This window comes from Clarias gariepinus, chromosome 7 (genome assembly GCF_024256425.1).
Source record: "Clarias gariepinus isolate MV-2021 ecotype Netherlands chromosome 7, CGAR_prim_01v2, whole genome shotgun sequence".
Classification (NCBI taxonomy): Eukaryota; Metazoa; Chordata; class Actinopteri; order Siluriformes; family Clariidae; genus Clarias; species Clarias gariepinus.
In genome coordinates this window covers 18,013,841-18,031,489 of record NC_071106.1, presented here as the reverse complement: position 1 = coordinate 18,031,489, position 17,649 = coordinate 18,013,841, and the positions used below count along the sequence as shown (strand labels likewise).

The 17,649-nt window shown below is 40.3% G+C and overlaps 1 protein-coding gene across 1 annotated transcript in view; it reads right to left on the bottom strand.

The window, feature by feature from the left end:
• The window catches only part of nup93 (nucleoporin 93), a 29,135-nt gene extending 11,731 nt beyond the window's left edge, over positions 1-17,404 (bottom strand). Inside the window, exons 1-5 of the mRNA XM_053500789.1 lie at positions 17,283-17,404; positions 15,202-15,390; positions 13,800-13,917; positions 2,686-2,748; positions 1,410-1,538 (exon numbers count right to left, since the gene is read on the bottom strand). Coding sequence (XP_053356764.1) covers positions 1,410-1,538; positions 2,686-2,748; positions 13,800-13,917; positions 15,202-15,380 — 489 coding nt within the window. The 5' untranslated portion in view covers positions 15,381-15,390; positions 17,283-17,404. The remainder of the gene's footprint in view (positions 1-1,409; positions 1,539-2,685; positions 2,749-13,799; positions 13,918-15,201; positions 15,391-17,282) is intronic.
• Positions 17,405-17,649: the final 245 nt, after the last annotated feature.

Below are 17,649 nucleotides of genomic sequence, written 5' to 3'. Positions count from 1 at the left end.
ACCAATACCTATTACCTATTATGCACCTATTACACAAAATTCACTTTTTAGTCATTTTAGACTTAAAAATGGGTACCCAGTGTCTGTGTACAAACATACAAAATGAGAAAAATACATTCACTTCTATTTTATTTGTTTCCATTCTTTTAGTGGGCGGAGTTGAAACAGGCCTATTAAATTATCCCCCTATTGTGACCTCATAAGAGACCCTTCTCCAGCATCTTGCTCAGCTCTGCTGTTCTCTGGTGGGGTGTGGCTCAGCAGGATCTCATTTACAAGACACTCAAACTGCATTTTAAAAGAAGATTAGAAATAAAGGGACTTCAAGGTATTAAAAAAAAGGCATGATGAGAGGGGTTTAGCTTAACCATTAACACACACACACACACTTACTTTAGGAGACACCCGAGACTGGTGTTAGCTTTTAATTTAATACATATTTGCTCACACATTTAATACTCATTTCCCTAATTTTTGTAAAGCTGCTTTGCAACAGTGACCATTTTAAGAGCGCTGTATAAATAGAATGTAATTGAATTAGCTTGTTATAGAAATTGTTAAATATGGGACCTTTAAATAATGCATGACAAAATGTTCACCATTGGATTTTAACCATTCAAATTTTGCTTTTCTACAGTTATTTCAATATTAATAAAAACCACACGCACTCCAACTGAATGTTGGCACCTGTATATGGTAGTACATTAGAAATCAAATGTTCTTCAAAGCATCTCATTCGTGTATTTGGATACGGTAGAAATCCAACAAGAGATGTGCGTGGGACTGTTATTTTAATCCCACTCCCGCCCACATGCGAAAGAATCCAGGTCACACACACCAGAAGGCTGAGAACATGCATTATGTGATCAAAAGTATGTGGACATCCGAAGATGTGTCACTTTCTAATGAACTCAGAAACACAAAAATCATATTTTGTCTTTTCATGCCGTGATTTTTATTTCATTGGAACGAACAAAGTGAGATTCGGACAGAGGCCTTGCATTTGCCAAGGCTAGAGTGGAAGGAACTTGAGTGTCCTGCACAGAACCCTGACCTCTTCACCTGACATCACAAATACTGTTGTGGTTGAATGAGCAAATCCCCACAGCCACACTCCTAAATCCAGTGGAAAGCATTTCCAGAAGCGTGGAGTTCATAACAGTACTAAATTCAGAATGCAAAAACTTGTTTGACCGTCATGTGTCCACAGACTTAGGCCATGGTGTAAAGGTTGCTCTTTTTAAATTCTATTTCTAGCATGTTCAGAATCTAAATATTCCAGATTCAGTGCCATGACTGTGCAGTATGAAATTAACAACTGACTGATTACTCTGTTTGAATGTCTGAGCACTGGTGAGTGCGCGCGCCTGTGTGTGTGTGTGTGTGTGTGTGTGTGTGTGTTTATAGACCTCCACATCCTGGCTGAAGTCCAGTGCATCCTCGCCTGCCCCCAGCAGAGTGTGCAGCACTCTCTGCTTCACCTGCTCCCACTGCACCAACATGGACTCACGATGATATTCCTCCGCCAGCAGGAATGTCTGAGAGAGAGAGAGAGAGAGAGAAAGATATATATATATATAGAGAGAGAGAGAGAGAGAGAACGGGAGTAAAGAAGGAGGAGAGTAAAAAAGACTATACAGTGTTATTGAATAAATAGGTTAACTGCCACAAGATGCATTAAAAATAGCTGGCAGAGGGAGATGGGAGTAGCCTGGACTGGTGCGTGTGTGTTTACAGTGCACTAAATACCGCCAGCCGTAGCCTTGCAACCATCGCCATTTCCTTCTCCATTCAGGCCAAAGAAAAAGAAACTGAGGATGCTCAGCAATGAGCTCTCTTGTCTAATGGAAGTATGCCACTAACTGGGTCTTGCCTTCTTGCCTGCTACAGATTTAGCATACACCCTGATTGAATAGACCTTTTCGTCTATTTCACGCAATCCCGACGGGCCAACGTGGTAATGGCGAGCGTTCTAATTAAAACAGCTTCTGAACTGCAAGGAAAATCTTTTATGGAACAGAGTGTGTGTGTTCGCGGTGGTGACATGAAGGGGGGGGGGGGGGGGGGGGTTCTTCAAGGTGACATGTTACCACCAAGTCAAGGAAAAACTCGAGAGCTCCAAAGATGCAGACTGCAGAATTAATTAGCTAGATTTTAACCAAGATGTATTAGCGTGAAAATCCAAAACGGACGTATTTTGAGGTATTTCGAATCATACTCATTGGGGTAACGTCTTTGAAAAATAGCAGCTTGGCTAGAATTACTTATAAATAAATGTCTAAACACTGACTTTTTTTTTTTTTTGCTATGGCTATTAGAGACAGCTAAACCAGATATCTTACCCTTCCCAAATCAGAGGGATAATAGTTTAAGTGGTGAGATGGAGAAGATATTGACCCGGCAGAAGTCTGCCCTCTGATTGACTGAGGGATAATGGCTGGCGGGTGCCTCCTATTTTTACCTCACTAATAGCTGCTAAGATGTTAATGCAAGTAGGCTGGGACATCAAGTCTTCTCTTGATTGATGGAAGATTTTGTGTGTGTGTCTGTGTGTGTGTGCGCGAGACCATTTTTGTGTGGTGGGATCGGACAGACATTATAAATGCAAATCATAACATATACCGGGTTAAGATCTGTGTGTAGACCGACAAACTGACTGAAAGCCGAAGCGAAGCGAGAACTTACCCTGCGGCGAGACTCCTCAATGGCGGACAGCAGTGCGTTGTCTCTCTCATTTTTCAGAAAGCCCTGGAAAAACAGACACGGCCTGGAGGTTAAATGTGCTGCAACCTACTTTTCCCCTCTCAGCTTTCAAAGCACACGCCCTCTCTCTTTGTCTCTCTCTCTCCTTTCTTGATCATCTACATCTTTTAAGATACACCGACGGCAAAATTATTGGAATGCCATCGTTATCAAAAAAAAAAAAAAAAAAAAAAAATGTTTATTTCCTTTTTTTTTACTTACAAAATCATCTCGCCACACTGTAATTCCAGTCATCCAACATGGAGGCGCCAGACTAGCTTCGCCTGCTTCACGAGGCCTTCGGTTTTAGCCTAGAAGGTTCTGGAAGTTCTGTGCACTTTTCACGACCCTTTTACTCCCCCCCCCTCCCCCCCACCCCCCCCACCCCCTTCCCCACACGCGTTCGTGTATGATGAGCCACCCACGGCGTGTCTAATTAATATTTGCTTGATTAGAGAGATAACTTTGTCCTCCCCCCTACAACCTATAAACCAATTCTTTCTGCTCTGGTAAACATGATAAAGGTTATGACAAACATTTTTGATTTTTTAGGCGACACTTGAGAATATCATATCTTTTAAAACCCCATGTATTAAAAAATATCCTCTATTACCAGTAGAACTTGCAATGGTTACAAGCTGTGCCAGAGGGACTCCATGATATCAATAAGGATGAGAAGAAAATCTTTAAAACTTGAACGCAAGGATTAGTCAGGAAACCATGCTTGCATTGCGAATCCCCTGACGCAGACACTGGACATACATCCTTACTCGCTCGTTTCAGTGAAACCCTATCTGCTGAGACTGGAGACAGGAAAGGACACTTTGCAGGCGAAAACTAGCACATTCGCTCTCTGCGCGAAGCCACACGCCGGCACCGAACAGCCATCTGCAGCACACACACTCAGTGGGGGGTTGGGATAGCAGGATACACATATCTGAGGGCAAGTTGGCAGTGGTCAGCTTGGAGGTTAGAATAAAGAGCATCACGAATGCAGCTGGGTGGGGCCGAAGGATGGAACGTTTCGAAAATAGCGACACCGTGTGGCAGAGGAAAGCTTTCAGGAAACCCGTGGACGCCCACTACATTTTCTGACACGAGGCTTTTAAGACAAGACACTGCCTCTCATCGAATTATCTCTCACTCTGGCACCTGATTCATACGGAAAAATGTCTTTTTACAAAATGCCACCGCACCCCACTTTAATCACTTCCTTAGACACCATACGCCCATTGGCGCCTCTAAAGAACTCTATTCATTCTCCGTCTTTCCGACTCTTCAGGAAGCTTTTCTCACCCTGCCCCCAACACCCTTTGACTTCTCCACCCTAATACCCCTTCACCCCCCCCGCCCAGGCTCACCAACTCAACCACACCTTTGATTGACAGCTGCAAATGAGGACTGATTTTACTGTGGAGATGAGTGGAGCTCAGGAGATCGGTGGAGGTGGAGCTTGCGCAATTAACAGCGTGTGCGTTTCTCAAACGCTTCAACCTAAAACAAGAGTCGTGAAGCTCAGTCCTTTTTTTTGGGGGAAGGGGGGGGGGCAATCGTTTCTTGCTCAGTCATCATGGCTTTAGCATCCACCAGACCAGAAGAGATGCTAGCGCCACCTGCTGTCCATTAGGTTCATCCACTAACGAACAGAACTCACCCACTCTAAAAGCCAGCTTTTCTTTTTTTTTTTTTTTTTTTTTTTTACACATATAGTCTATAGTGATCCCTTAAAGTAGGAACAGGTCTATTTTGATATCTTATACCTGGTTTTATAAATCAATGTTAATATCAGGAGTTACAATGAACTCGTATTGCGTCATAAATTTTTATCAGGTATGTCTGGTTTAGATTTGTCAAAACGTGCATTATCTGATGATGAGGGAATTTCATGTGGCACACAAAGAGAGCAGTTCCCACCCAGACAGCCATGCACTTGTATAGGGAATTGCACGTAGGTGGGGAAAGAGGACATAGTAACCACGATAAGACATTAGTCAGACATTCTGGAATGCTCAGTATAATCCGTATCTTAGACATGCCAATTCTAACATTCAGTCAGGTTAGATCATGCACATTTACAGAGCGATGTTAGCATGTACAGACTACATGTCGTTCCTATGGACTGCAGGACATACATATTGCACGGACACGGACACCCCTTAACCCGTGTATTCAAGTAAATGCACTGTCACACATGCAGCAAAAATTATTTTGTTCAGCAAACATACTGACAGCCAGCTTAGAAGAAAGGGGGAAAAAAAAGAAAAAAAAAGTTCAAGATATAATACGTCCACGCAATCATGCTCCTTATCTGCGCTGTTTAATGTAACGAGGATAAGGCTGCATCTCCTTCCATTAGCACTTTAAAACAATGACCAAGACAGGAACCCCACCCTAATGCCACTACTTCCTGTGTGGCCATCCAGCCTTCGTCAGCATCATCTTCATCGCATTTGTTATCGCCATCGTTATAGTTGCATGTCGCAAGGTGAAAGCTGTGGAATCTACATGATGCAAGGGCTTCGAATCTGAATCATGTGTGCTCCAACTGAACTCGTGCGAGTGTGAAAGTAGGCATGGATGGTGTAGAAGATACTTACTCACGCTGTGCCTCAGCCTGTCAGAGTAGGTGCATATAGCCAGGAGCAGTGTGTGGCTGCGCCCCAACACACCCTTTCCTCTTGTCTAGCTTCAGGAAGTTGGTCAGCGCCATTCTGGGGCGTTTTCTGACCTCGCTCGCTGCCGGCACACACTCTAGTCTGCCACGAGCGCCTTCCCACCCCGTGCCGGGCCATTGGTCTGAACCCAGATATGTGCCACGAGCAGGGTTCCTGTGGGCTGCTTTATTGTCGGAGGAGGACCATACCAAGTCTGCGCATAGGCGAAGGGGGGATGCTGAGGAGGAGTGATAATTCAGCCTGAACCGTCTACCACTCTCTATCACCCATCACCCCCTCCCTCCTCCCTCCAGCATCCTTGCCATCCTCCTCTTTCAGTCTCACTCATTTCTTCCTTTTTTATACATCTCTGCATGCCCCCCCCCCCTCCTCAACAACTCCCCCTCTCTTAGCGCAACGCAATTATGGTAATGGATTTTTTTTTTCTTCCCCTCTCCTGATGGCTTCCGACATCCTGTCCAGAAATTGGGCTAATAATCCTCTTAAGAGTCATGTTTAGTTAATGAGAAGAGTGCAGTGGCTTTGGAGCGGCTGGCCAGGCCAGGCACGAGCGCGTGTACAGCTATTTCACCCACATGAGCTAGAGCAGCTGCATCTATCACAGTGTGTAAGCAGAAGACAGGGGCTGCGCTCGGAGACAGAAGGAAAGGAAGACAGAAAGCTGGAGAGCAGGAAAAGAAAGAGAGAGTCACGCGTTTCACGATTCTGCCATCTCGACGCCACTGCGAGAAAGCCCTTCCAGAAATCCCACTCCTCGCTTGAATACTGCGACATGCTCGTGCCACGCTGCACAACCTCCACTTTTCTCCATTACAGAAAAAAAGCAGAGTGCTATAGACCGTACGTTCTTTTTCGTCTCTCTACGGTATCAGACAACGGCGATGTATGATCACACTCGTGTACATCTCGGCCTAATTCCGTGCTCATCCTAAAATATTAGGTTTTTAATATTGGGATTTTACCAGAACACACACACAGGCGGTTACGCGCTCACACATCCACACATGCAGGGAGATATAACCAGCTACGCCTTATTAACAGTGTATGCTCTCTTTGTCTTGAGACGAGCGGCACGGCAGACTTAGAGCGAGCAACACAAAGAACAATAACTTAATATAAATGCAGCACACTGTACAGCCATTTGACATCTTTACCACCCCCACAAACACAAACACACTGCATTCCTCAGCATGGCCTCTGTATAGACTCATATTCATTATATTTCATAGTTAAAAGGCTTTCATACAGCTTTAGATTAAAAAATGATTTAGTCATTATGAAAGAGCGTCAAATCAAAGCATGATAAGTGCCAGTAAATCAAAGACACACGGTCCATGCTGAAAGAGATGAGGAAAAAAAATCTGACACAGACAGTGAGGAAGTGAGGGAGGGAGAGAGAGCTAGCTTTACTGCCAGATGCTAAGTGCACTTCCAGTAAGAGGTATACTCTGGCAGGCCCCACCACAGAAATATCTAGGCTAAAGAAGGGAGGGTGGGAGAGGCAGACTCGGATGAGGGAGGTTGGGAGGGGTGGGGGTGGAGGGGCGACACCGAGCCTTCAGGATGCGATACAAAAACCTTGGGAGATCGATACGTTAATGTGATGAGTCGACAAAACCCGTCTCTATCATGCTGCATCGATAAAACGCAAGCCGAGGATGACGCTAAAAAAGATTAACACATTTACACGGAACATGTAGCCGATGATTGACACGTGTACGTGATCCCGCCTGAAATATTAGAACATAATCCTGAGGGACAGAAAGAAACGAGCCTCAGGACTAAATGGTTAGCAGAATACAAAAAGCATACATCTTTACATATTGGAATACATGTAGAACATGACTTTGGTATAAAGTGGTTTAACAAATGGCACTACAGTGTATAACGTGGCTGCAAAAAACTGTTTTGGGCCGAACTCCTGTCACTTCTTTTAAGACACTCCCCGAATGCCCACTCACACCACCCACATCTCATTCTGTTTAAAAAGGGAAAGCAATATGGTGGAATCCAGAAAGCACCCAGAAAAGCCAGTCTTACTATGAGCAAAAGAACATTCTGTGCTTGAAGAAAAAATACAGATAAGCACCGTTACAGCATGTCCAAAACTGGGAAATTTACAACTAGAGCTGCACATTTAATTGCATCATTTTAATTGCAATATGGACCTGTGCAATTATATAATCGCAAAAGGCTGCAATTTGTTATAGGCAATATATGCATAGGGATTTATATAGTTTCAGTAATTTATGGATTTTTTTTTTTATTAATATACTTTTAAGGTGATAAATAAATAAATATTGACAAATGTCTTATTAATGAGATAATTTGCACCATTGTCAGCCTAAAAAAATATGATTAAATGCTAAGCCGCTGCCGACTGACATCAGCGAGCGCAAAAAGGCGACAAAAACTCACAAGAATTCTGATCTGCCTGTTCTCATTTAGGTAACATGACCACTTATGTATCCAAGTTAGGAACACATTCAAAAGTGACTCAGATGCAATCTAAGAAAACTTCAGATTTGTGCGTTCAGACAGCCATAAATAAACCAGATCTGGGTCATATTAGGGTTAAAACAATAATACTGTAAATGTATAAATTAAGTCACTTTAAGCTGGTAATGAGACCGTAGCCTATGTAGCACATTTAACCATCACACAATCAGTTTATGTTGCAATATTTGTTAAAAATACAAATGTGCAGCCCTTTTTACAACTAGTAAAATAGATAAAGTTGCACATGATCTTAGATACAGCTATATAAAGGCTGCAGCATAGAAAGTGTATGTAGGGCAGTTCCATTAGCAACCTTTCCATAGGAAAAAGAAAGCATAGTGCATAAGGTTCCTACCAAACCATGCTGATACACTACTCTGATAAACACGTCCTTGTAAATTTAACAATAAAGTCTTATCGAAAATTTTGAAAACTACAAAGTAAAAGAATGAGAAAGGAAAGAGCCAGAAAAAAAAAGTCAGCAATAATTTATCTTTATATAGTTGAAGCACTGATTTAGGCAGGTCACACACACTACACCAGTGTATCCCAAAACATTTATCACAAAAATGGCAAACATTTCTACGTTTGTAGAAAACGTTTACACCTTAAAATTGTGTCAGTTTGCTAATTAATTTCTGTTTGTTGCAAGCCAGGAATGTTATTGCTTCAAACCAGAAGGATGCTCGAGGGCCTGCTTTAGGTCAATGGATCAGGAAGATAACTGTAGTTAGTCTTCCCAAAGACAGGCTAGCGTATATGGCTAGGAACATTGAGGACTTTTACAAGATCTGGACACCCTTTCTGCAATTCATGATGCCTACACAAACAATTGGGTCATCTCTGTCAGGGGTCCTTTGTGTTGCTGAGAGTAGGATGCTGTCGTGAGGGTGGGGAGGGTGGGAGGTTCAGGGAGAGTGTTTTGTTATATTTTAATAAATAAAATACAATTCTGTAAAATAAAGTTTGTCAGATTAATGTCACATTTATAACACTGAAAGGATGCCTAATTTTTTTATAAAGAAAGCAGTCACTTTAAGAGGTTGTTTGTTTTTAGCTTACACACATTATCTCACTGATACTAACCTTGTCCGTGCTGTGAGGCTTTGTGATTTCAAGACAATTCCAAATGTCAGATCTAGAATGCTGAAATTGGCCCATAACATCAGCTAGCAAGCTAACTTATAGGAGTTCATTATTAAGAAAACCAAGACAGAACTCCGGAGCATTCTTACAAAAGATAATTCGTACTTGCTGATTTTCACATCTACAGTGTTAGCAGAATAGGAGAATGAGCTAACTGGCAATTCTACACTCTGAAACCCTAATTCCATTCCCTATCTAGTAGGGCTTTTTCAATAATTTGCGTAAATAGATAAAAAATAAGTGCGGGTTTTAGGAGTAAAAGAAATAGTCTGACTTACTAAATTCCTAAAGCTCCAATTTTAACTAATCCTCACATCCAACTTTGTGAATGAATTAAAAACAAGTGAGGGTCATGGAATTTTCTAGAATTCTTCATGACCTTATGATGTACTCCATGAGTTGTTACCAAAATGTCTTCATACCAGATGATTTAATGCTCTCTGTTCAGTCACCGCTGTGTCATTCCATGACTCAATTTCCAAGCAGTAGGCCTAATATCTGAACACCCATCACCTGATATGAATCTGTTGTTCATTCTAAGACAAACATGCAAGGTCCATACAGAAATCGAAAGCAAAAAGACGCAATGCATCTTCATATATTCAGACTGAGCTGTAAAAGGAACATTTTTTTCATCCACCCATCATACTACTGAGTCTACAGCCTCGGAGAAAAGCTCCCTCTATCCCACATTCAAGGATTTTATATATTATTACATTAAAAACACCAATAGTTAGAGCCAGTATACACCAATTAAATGTGATTCATTTATAAACATAAGGCTTTAACAATCATTAAATCCCTCATGTTCAAAAAAAAAAAGTCAGCAAGTACTACGCCCAAGTGCTGTGTTCAATATCGCCCTCTGGTGAACACACAGCAGATTAGATTTACACTGAGTTGAGGATAGGCAGATGATCTACAGCATAAACACCATACACCAAAAATTTGTTATACAACTAATTTTACATTAGAAGGGATTTAAATTTGTGATGTTTTGAGGCGAGAGAATGAGAAGGAAAAAATCTGCACCGATGTTACTCAGCAAAAAACTGTTAACTATTAGTCAGACTTAACACAACACTGTCACGCCTACAAACGAGGATGACCACTGCAGGGTGTACAGGGATAAATCTGAGTATGACTTGTCCGACTACAGTGACGGAACACGGGGTCACCATGACTGACCTGCAAAAACACTGCGTGGGATTATTTGGAACTGAAAATAAAACAGCTAAGTAGACTATTGCCCTAATGTCTTAGCTGAGTTGCCCACACAGTCATTGAAAGCGTGATGGGAATCTTTACGATCAAGGCAAGGGCTTAAGACACAAGGAAAGAAATCACACATGCACCTACAGTATTTGTCCTTTCTCGACATAGGACACCAACTGAAAAGTGCTGAAAAGTGTTTAAGCCCTAATACAGGATGGAGCATGGTTGAAATTACAATCTTTACTTTAGTAAATACCCATCTCAGATCATCAGTTGCGAGACAAGAGCGTTAGCATCCACAAACTTCTACTACTAACCAGTCATTCCAATACCAGCCTTTGTTAAATGTGTTAATTCTACATTGCTGTGAAAATCTGTGACTCTTTACCTACCAGTTATAACCTCTGAGGCCATCTAGTGGCTGGACAATTTTAAACAATTTTACAATTTTAAACCCCACCTATTCCCGTGGCAAACGTAAAGACTACAATTTAGCTGCAAGCAGCAGTTGTCATGGTCCTTGCTTCATAGGCATACAACACCTATAGTCTTAATTAGCTGTAAATGTTTTTGTAATTCACACAATGTCTTAAAAGTGAGCATTGGACCTTTGACACATCACACTGGAGAATTATCAAAATTATAATTTATACACATTTTAAAAGCAATTGTAGGTAATTTCTTGAAATGTTGAGTGCTAACTATAAATCAAATCACTGTACATCGAACAAATTTCGATGGCAGAGGTAGTTCAGTGCATAAAGCATTGGACTACTGATTAGAAAGCCCCAGGTTCAAAAACCATACCATCACCACTACCAAGTTGCCACTACATATTGGGCCCTTGAGCAAGGCCCTTCACTCTCAACTGCTCAGATGTATAATGAGATAATAATGTAAGTCACTCTGGATAAGGATGTGTGCCAAATGCTGTAAATGTAAATAAAGTTTATTAAGGCTATGGGAAACAATGAAGATCAAATGGGAAGATTCAAAAAGATGTTCTTTTATAACACAAGAATGCTAAAGAACTAACAAAATTCTGTGTTCGCAGAAGTTGGGGAGAATGTGAAATGTGTATAAAAATACCTGAATGGTTGCAATGATTATTGATTTTAGTGCCTCCTAGTGGACTACATTTACTAAAGGAATACTAGAGGAATATCAACATTTTACCACCTCAAAGGCAATCTTTGTGAACTCTTCTTTCTCGACAGAGTAAACTTAAGTTAAGCCTTTATTTCTCACATATACATTACTGCACAGTGAAATTCCTTCTTTGTATATCCTGGCACAGCTGGGGTCAGAGCACAGGGTCAGCGATGATACAGCGCCCCTTGAGCAAACAGGGTTAAGAGCCTTGCTCAAGGGCCCCAACAATGGAAACACAGTGAATCTGGGGCTCGAACCGGGGCTACCTTCTAGAGTTGTGACGTTCGCGAACCTTGTTTTTATTGTTTATTTGTAAGTAGGTATTGCATAAATAACATAAGTCAACATAGCGTTACACATACACACACTTTGTACTAAAGGTAAATCCAAAATCGTGATGTCACTGTCTAAGCAGAGGGATGTTGTGCAACCCTATGGAATATAGTCCACACATGACAAATGAGGTAATAATCAATATTTCAGAATAATTCAAACTTAGATATTGGTGTGTGATATCTGATTTTTAATTATCTGACTACAAATCTCCACTCATCATTCTTCCCAGTGATTATTTCCAGGATAAACTGAGATGCCCCCAAGCTGGCTTCTTAAAACTAACTAAATATTTAAAAAGAGCCAAAAGAGTTGTTCTTTTTAACGGCTCTTTAAAAAGAACGGATCGCCAAGATCCAGATCCCCTCAAAGAGCCATAAATTCCATCGCTACTACCTTCTGATGAGTAACCCAGTGCCTTAACTACCCCGAGCCAAAACTGCGCCAAAACGGCCCTCTTTAATAACATAAAAATACCACCACAACACCTCACTTTTGAGCTTTATCTCCTAAACAGAGCTTTTATTCTCCGTTATCTAATCATTATGGCTGCACAGAGCACCCCAAGTAAAAAAATACAACATCCTACCTTTAAGTCACACTGTATTTACAAGTATTAGCTTTAAATTAATCAAAATACAAATATATTTGTTTGTTGAACATAAAACATTAACTACACAATTCACAGTTTTTAGAAAGACTAAAATACTATCACTTATCTGAGTTAACTGCTGAAATGTTTTATAAAACCTGGATATCCAGTTTCGTATTGTTTCGAATGTTAAAATATGTTTTACATAAACTTGTTTACTTGCTCTTTTTTAACATGAAAAAGAGAACAATCAATATCTCTGAAATGATATTTGAATAGTCTGCTACGATTCCTCCGTGACGTGCTCTGTTCCAATAATGAGCTGTCTGTGTCAATAATGTAAAGCAAGCAAATTAATGGAGAAAAATCTCCCATTACGAGTTAAAACTAGACCATATTCCCTCAAATCACAGCTCGCATTAAAAGCTTAGCCAGTCCCTCTTTTCTAAATACTCCAGAGACACAAGGACACACTTTTCAGATGCATTAATTACTGCAGATATCAGAACTAGAAAAATATTATTAAGAACAGAATTTTACTGCGTCAAAGAATAGGTGATAAGTGTCAATGTTTACTGGTATACATAGCTACTTCTACTTAAAGACACTCCTAAACTTATGGCTTAAAATATGATTATTTTTTTTTTATACTTTTACCACAGAATGGAAACGTAATGGAAACCACCCATGAAATGTTTTATTTTAAACTTTTCCCATGCTAATGATACATAATGTGATACTTTAACATGATACTGGGCGTCCACCTATATCTATTCTGGCTTCAAGCTCTCAGACTCTGGCTACAATTTTGACAAGAGGGTGACTCCTGATTTGACTCTGAAAAGGATTCAAAACCACACAGGAAGTAAACAGTGCCATGTTGTCCACTAATATATATCCAGACACAATTTCCAGAAGATGAGCAGTTTGCAAAGCACTCGAAACAGCCCGTCTGGCACCAACAACCGTCTCACGGTCATGGAGATCACATTCCCCCCCCATGCTGATGTCTGAAGTGACCTGAAGCTCTTGACCTGTGTCTTCACAAACTGTACTGCTGCCACATAATGGCTGTTTAGATAAGTGCATATTTTTTATGAAAACAGAGTGGATAGTTGACATCCGTATTTGCTACATTACTACCTATTGACTTTACAGCTGCAGTCAGACGTCTACACTTATCCTGAATATAATCATGGCGATATCAAATATCAGGGCTTAAATTTATTTTTTTTACATACTTAACCGATTATGACATTACAAGTTTTTATTTAGTTTTAGTTTTGTGTGCTCACAAATATTTCAAAACCAACATTCTTGCTTTATCAGTCGCTAGAGGTATTAGAATCATCTTAAATCCAGGCTCATAATCAAGATACAAAGCTTATATAAGACAGTCAGACTTCTTATAATCTCGATGTTTGCAATACTACAATTTCCCTTACCTGAATGTCTGCATCTTTCACTGGTTCCAGTGGCTCGAATGTCGTGGCTGCACTCAGGCTCTCAAGTCGCTGCGAGATGTGAAAGATGTCCAGTCCTCTAGAACCCAGAAGAATTGAGCTGGAGCGGGGGAAAAAAGAGAGATATGAGTTATTTCAAGTCATTTCAAGTCATTAAAGGAGTGATACAGTTTGCTGTATTTATTGTCCTGCATTGATCTCACTGTTTTTCATTTTTACTTTATATAGTTTTGTGTACTGTTGGTTTCCAACATGGTACTGGGGAATTCACAATTCTTGCCAGTGTATACAAGCTTAATCAGGAAACGGCAGGAAATATAATAATACATTTACACAAGTATTCAGGCTCTTTGTTATGACACTGGCAATTGAGCTCTGGTGCATCCTACTCCTATCAGTGGTCCCTTGGATGCTTCTACAACTTGTGCCAAATTGAATTCATTGGACATTATTAGGAAAGTCACACATCAAGGTCTCACAGTAGATGGTGTATCAGATGAAGGTAAAGTTCAAGACACAACTATTAGAAAGAATACTATGAACTTTTGCAGCACTGTAGTGCCTACAAGCGTGGTAGCCTGTATGAAAGATATTTGGAACAACCAAGAGTCTTTCCAGATCTGGCCGCCCAGCCAAACTGAGTAATTGGGGACAAAGGGCCTTGCTTGCTTAAAGAGGTAGCCAAGAACCTAAGGGTCACTATAAATAAGATCCGGTGTTCCCCTGGGAGATGGGAGAAGCTTGAGATTGACTATTTGAACACAAATGGATGCAGAAAAATAAGGAGCTATTCTCAGGAGAGACAGGCTGAAACGACAATTTACATTTCAACAAGACTACGACCCAAAATTTAACGCCAAAAAAAAAAAAACACAGGAGTGGCTTCTGAACAATTTTGTAAAAGTCCTGGGTCTAGACCTGATCCCAATAGAGCATGCTGGAGAGACCTGAAAATAGCCTTGCACCAATACTGCCCATTCATCCTGGATCAGCTTGAAACATTGTGCCATTGTGACATGAGGCTGCCACTGGTAGTACAAAGGTACTTTAACCAAGTACTAAGTGATGGGTCTGAATACTTGCGTAAATGTGATATTCTAGTCTTTATTTTTCAATAAATAAACAAAACACTTCAAACATGTGATTTGACTTTATCATTGTGTAAAGTTTTTATCATTGTGTAAATTGAGTATTGTGTGTACAATATTAAGGGGATTTTTTTTTTTTTAAAGATGAGTGTGAAATGTGGAAAACTTTCTGTTGACATTGTATGTACAACGTGGAACAGAAAAAAAAAAAAGAAAAAAGAAAAACATTTAGTATTACATGGTCAAATTACTATCCTGTGATGCTGAAATGCTGAATAGAAAAACTGCATGCTCACGCTTTGACATCGGCTGTGTCCTGTGAGGTTCGCGTGAAGGTGCGAGAGCGCAGCCTCTCTCCAGCCTGCTGAATCTCCTGAAGATTGCGTTCGACATGAGGCAGCTCGGACACGGCCTCGGTCTCAGCTGCCAGCTGCTCGGCTTGCTGCAGCAGTTCCCCGAAGCCCTCGGCATCCATGTCCACGCACCTGAGGCAAAAGATTATAAAGTTTTTAAGCATAAGTGTACCTTTTTACCTGTAATCAGTATTACTTTTCATCTACTTGCCGTTAATGCAGGGGCTCAGGTATAGCTTTATTTAAATATAATTCAGAAGCAGTATTTTTAAGCCAGAATCAAATAAAACTATATTATGCATTGTGCTACAAGAACAGTTATCAACTAGGATATAAAACAAAATTGTTCTTCTGCATAGAGCTTAATATTTACACCAGTGGTCGTCAAGTTTGGGTTCCTAAGGGGGTTCTCCAGGACCAGGGATGAGAGCCACTGGTTTAAACACTGATTTGCAGGAGCATTTATAAGACATTTTGTATTTAAGAAAATCCAGTAATTTCAGGATAACCTCTCATATTCAATGAGAGCTCTTCAATTCATGTGAATATACAATTAAGGAGCATCACCAAAGTAAACCCTGGTTGATCGACTTTTAATCATATCACTGACAATGAGTTATTGCAATTTTATACACAGATTATAATGTAAAGAGCTTATTTATTCAAAGGCAACCAAAAATGCAACTGGGAATTTGATCTTTTACTATGAAAAATAAATTTCAACCCAAAAGAAATCCAGTAATGCAAATAAATAAATAATGATAACTAATCAAAAACTCCCTTTTTTATTATAATACCAGCTAGTATAACAGATGGAAGATTCTAATTGTGCCTGTTGAAGCAGACACACTTCATTAGTAGAAGCACACACTAAATGACACACTAAATGACAGCCTTTCACAATTTAGCTGTCATTTATGCCATGCCAGCCCTAATCCAATTTTTGCCATATTCGGATCGGAATTAGTGTGGAATCAGACTGCTCTCATGAATTCTGAGCAGTCAAAACCACATTACTTCTGATTTTTATATTTCTTTTTAAACCACGTCCAGAGGATGTCCTAAAGATGTGTCTCAGTCTGGATGCTATACCCGCTCAAACCGATTGTCCACTACGCCACAAAATGTGACACGTCAAGACGTTGGAAGAATAGACAGCCATACAACCTGAAGGATAAGAGGTGATATCGCCATTCTTAACTGTCTTGATATTCCTCTTTTGTTATAATTCACTATTTGCCTTCACACAACAGTCCAGTGCAGACGGGTAGACAATGTATCAGATTCATATTATTCAATATATTATTCTATCTACATGATATATATTTACTGTATATACAGTAAATCAGGTGGGAGTGACCAGATTTACAATTCTAAACTAACTTAGCAAACTACACAGGATGCTGTGCTGACTGCCAGTGTGAAGGATTATAAAGGAACTGCAATATTTTACCACCTCACTTCATATTCATACATATATACATACATATATACATACACACACACACACATACAGATACATGACTGACAATTTTTCCTCCCATCTCTAATACTTATTGACAATCACAGAAATGCCTTCAAACATGGTGTATCTTTGTCAAATTTTGCCAGTCACTTTGTCACAAATAATTTCGTGTTATTTACATGATTATGCATTAAATAAATCCTCAAACTAAGTTCCACGAAAGTGACCTGCGCTTGAGGCTCTCAGTGAACTCATCATTAACAGTGTACATGTAGTCGGTCTAGTTACCGTTAGCTACCGTGCTACGCCACTTGGCTAAATTGGATGTTGTGGAAACAGATCGTAGCTGTTCCCTTTTTGTGTTGTATATTTTATCTCATAAAATACGTAAAGGAGCCCCATCCATATGACTGAGTGTCTGAATGAACAGCGCGGCTCGTTAGCTAGCCGCAGAGCTCCAGGCTAGCAGAGCAGTTAGCAGCACGTTTCATGAACACACCGGTGAACAAATCACTCCACCCGAGTGTTAGCATAACCGCATGGTGAATCTTTAACTTACCGCTTTAACTCCAAACGCGGTACAGTTCCGTTGAAGCGCTCAAAGTAGATGTTTTGACAGTTTATAACCGAAAACACGGCACTCACATTACTCCAATCTCACTCCCGGGTTCTGCGCACCGCGAGCTGCTGATTGGCTCATTCACCCGGGTGGCTCACGTGGTCGGCGCCTTCGAAATAACTTTATTTAAAAACTCAGCGCAGACAGCACGTGCGCTAGAAAAGATCTTTACAAAACACTCACTCACTTGTGGAAGCAAACTGTTACATAATTATTTGATTATTATATCAATCTTTAAAAAAAAATATTTTTAAATTGAATCTCCTATCATCTATACCGCTTTATTCGGTGCAGATATAATCTGTAT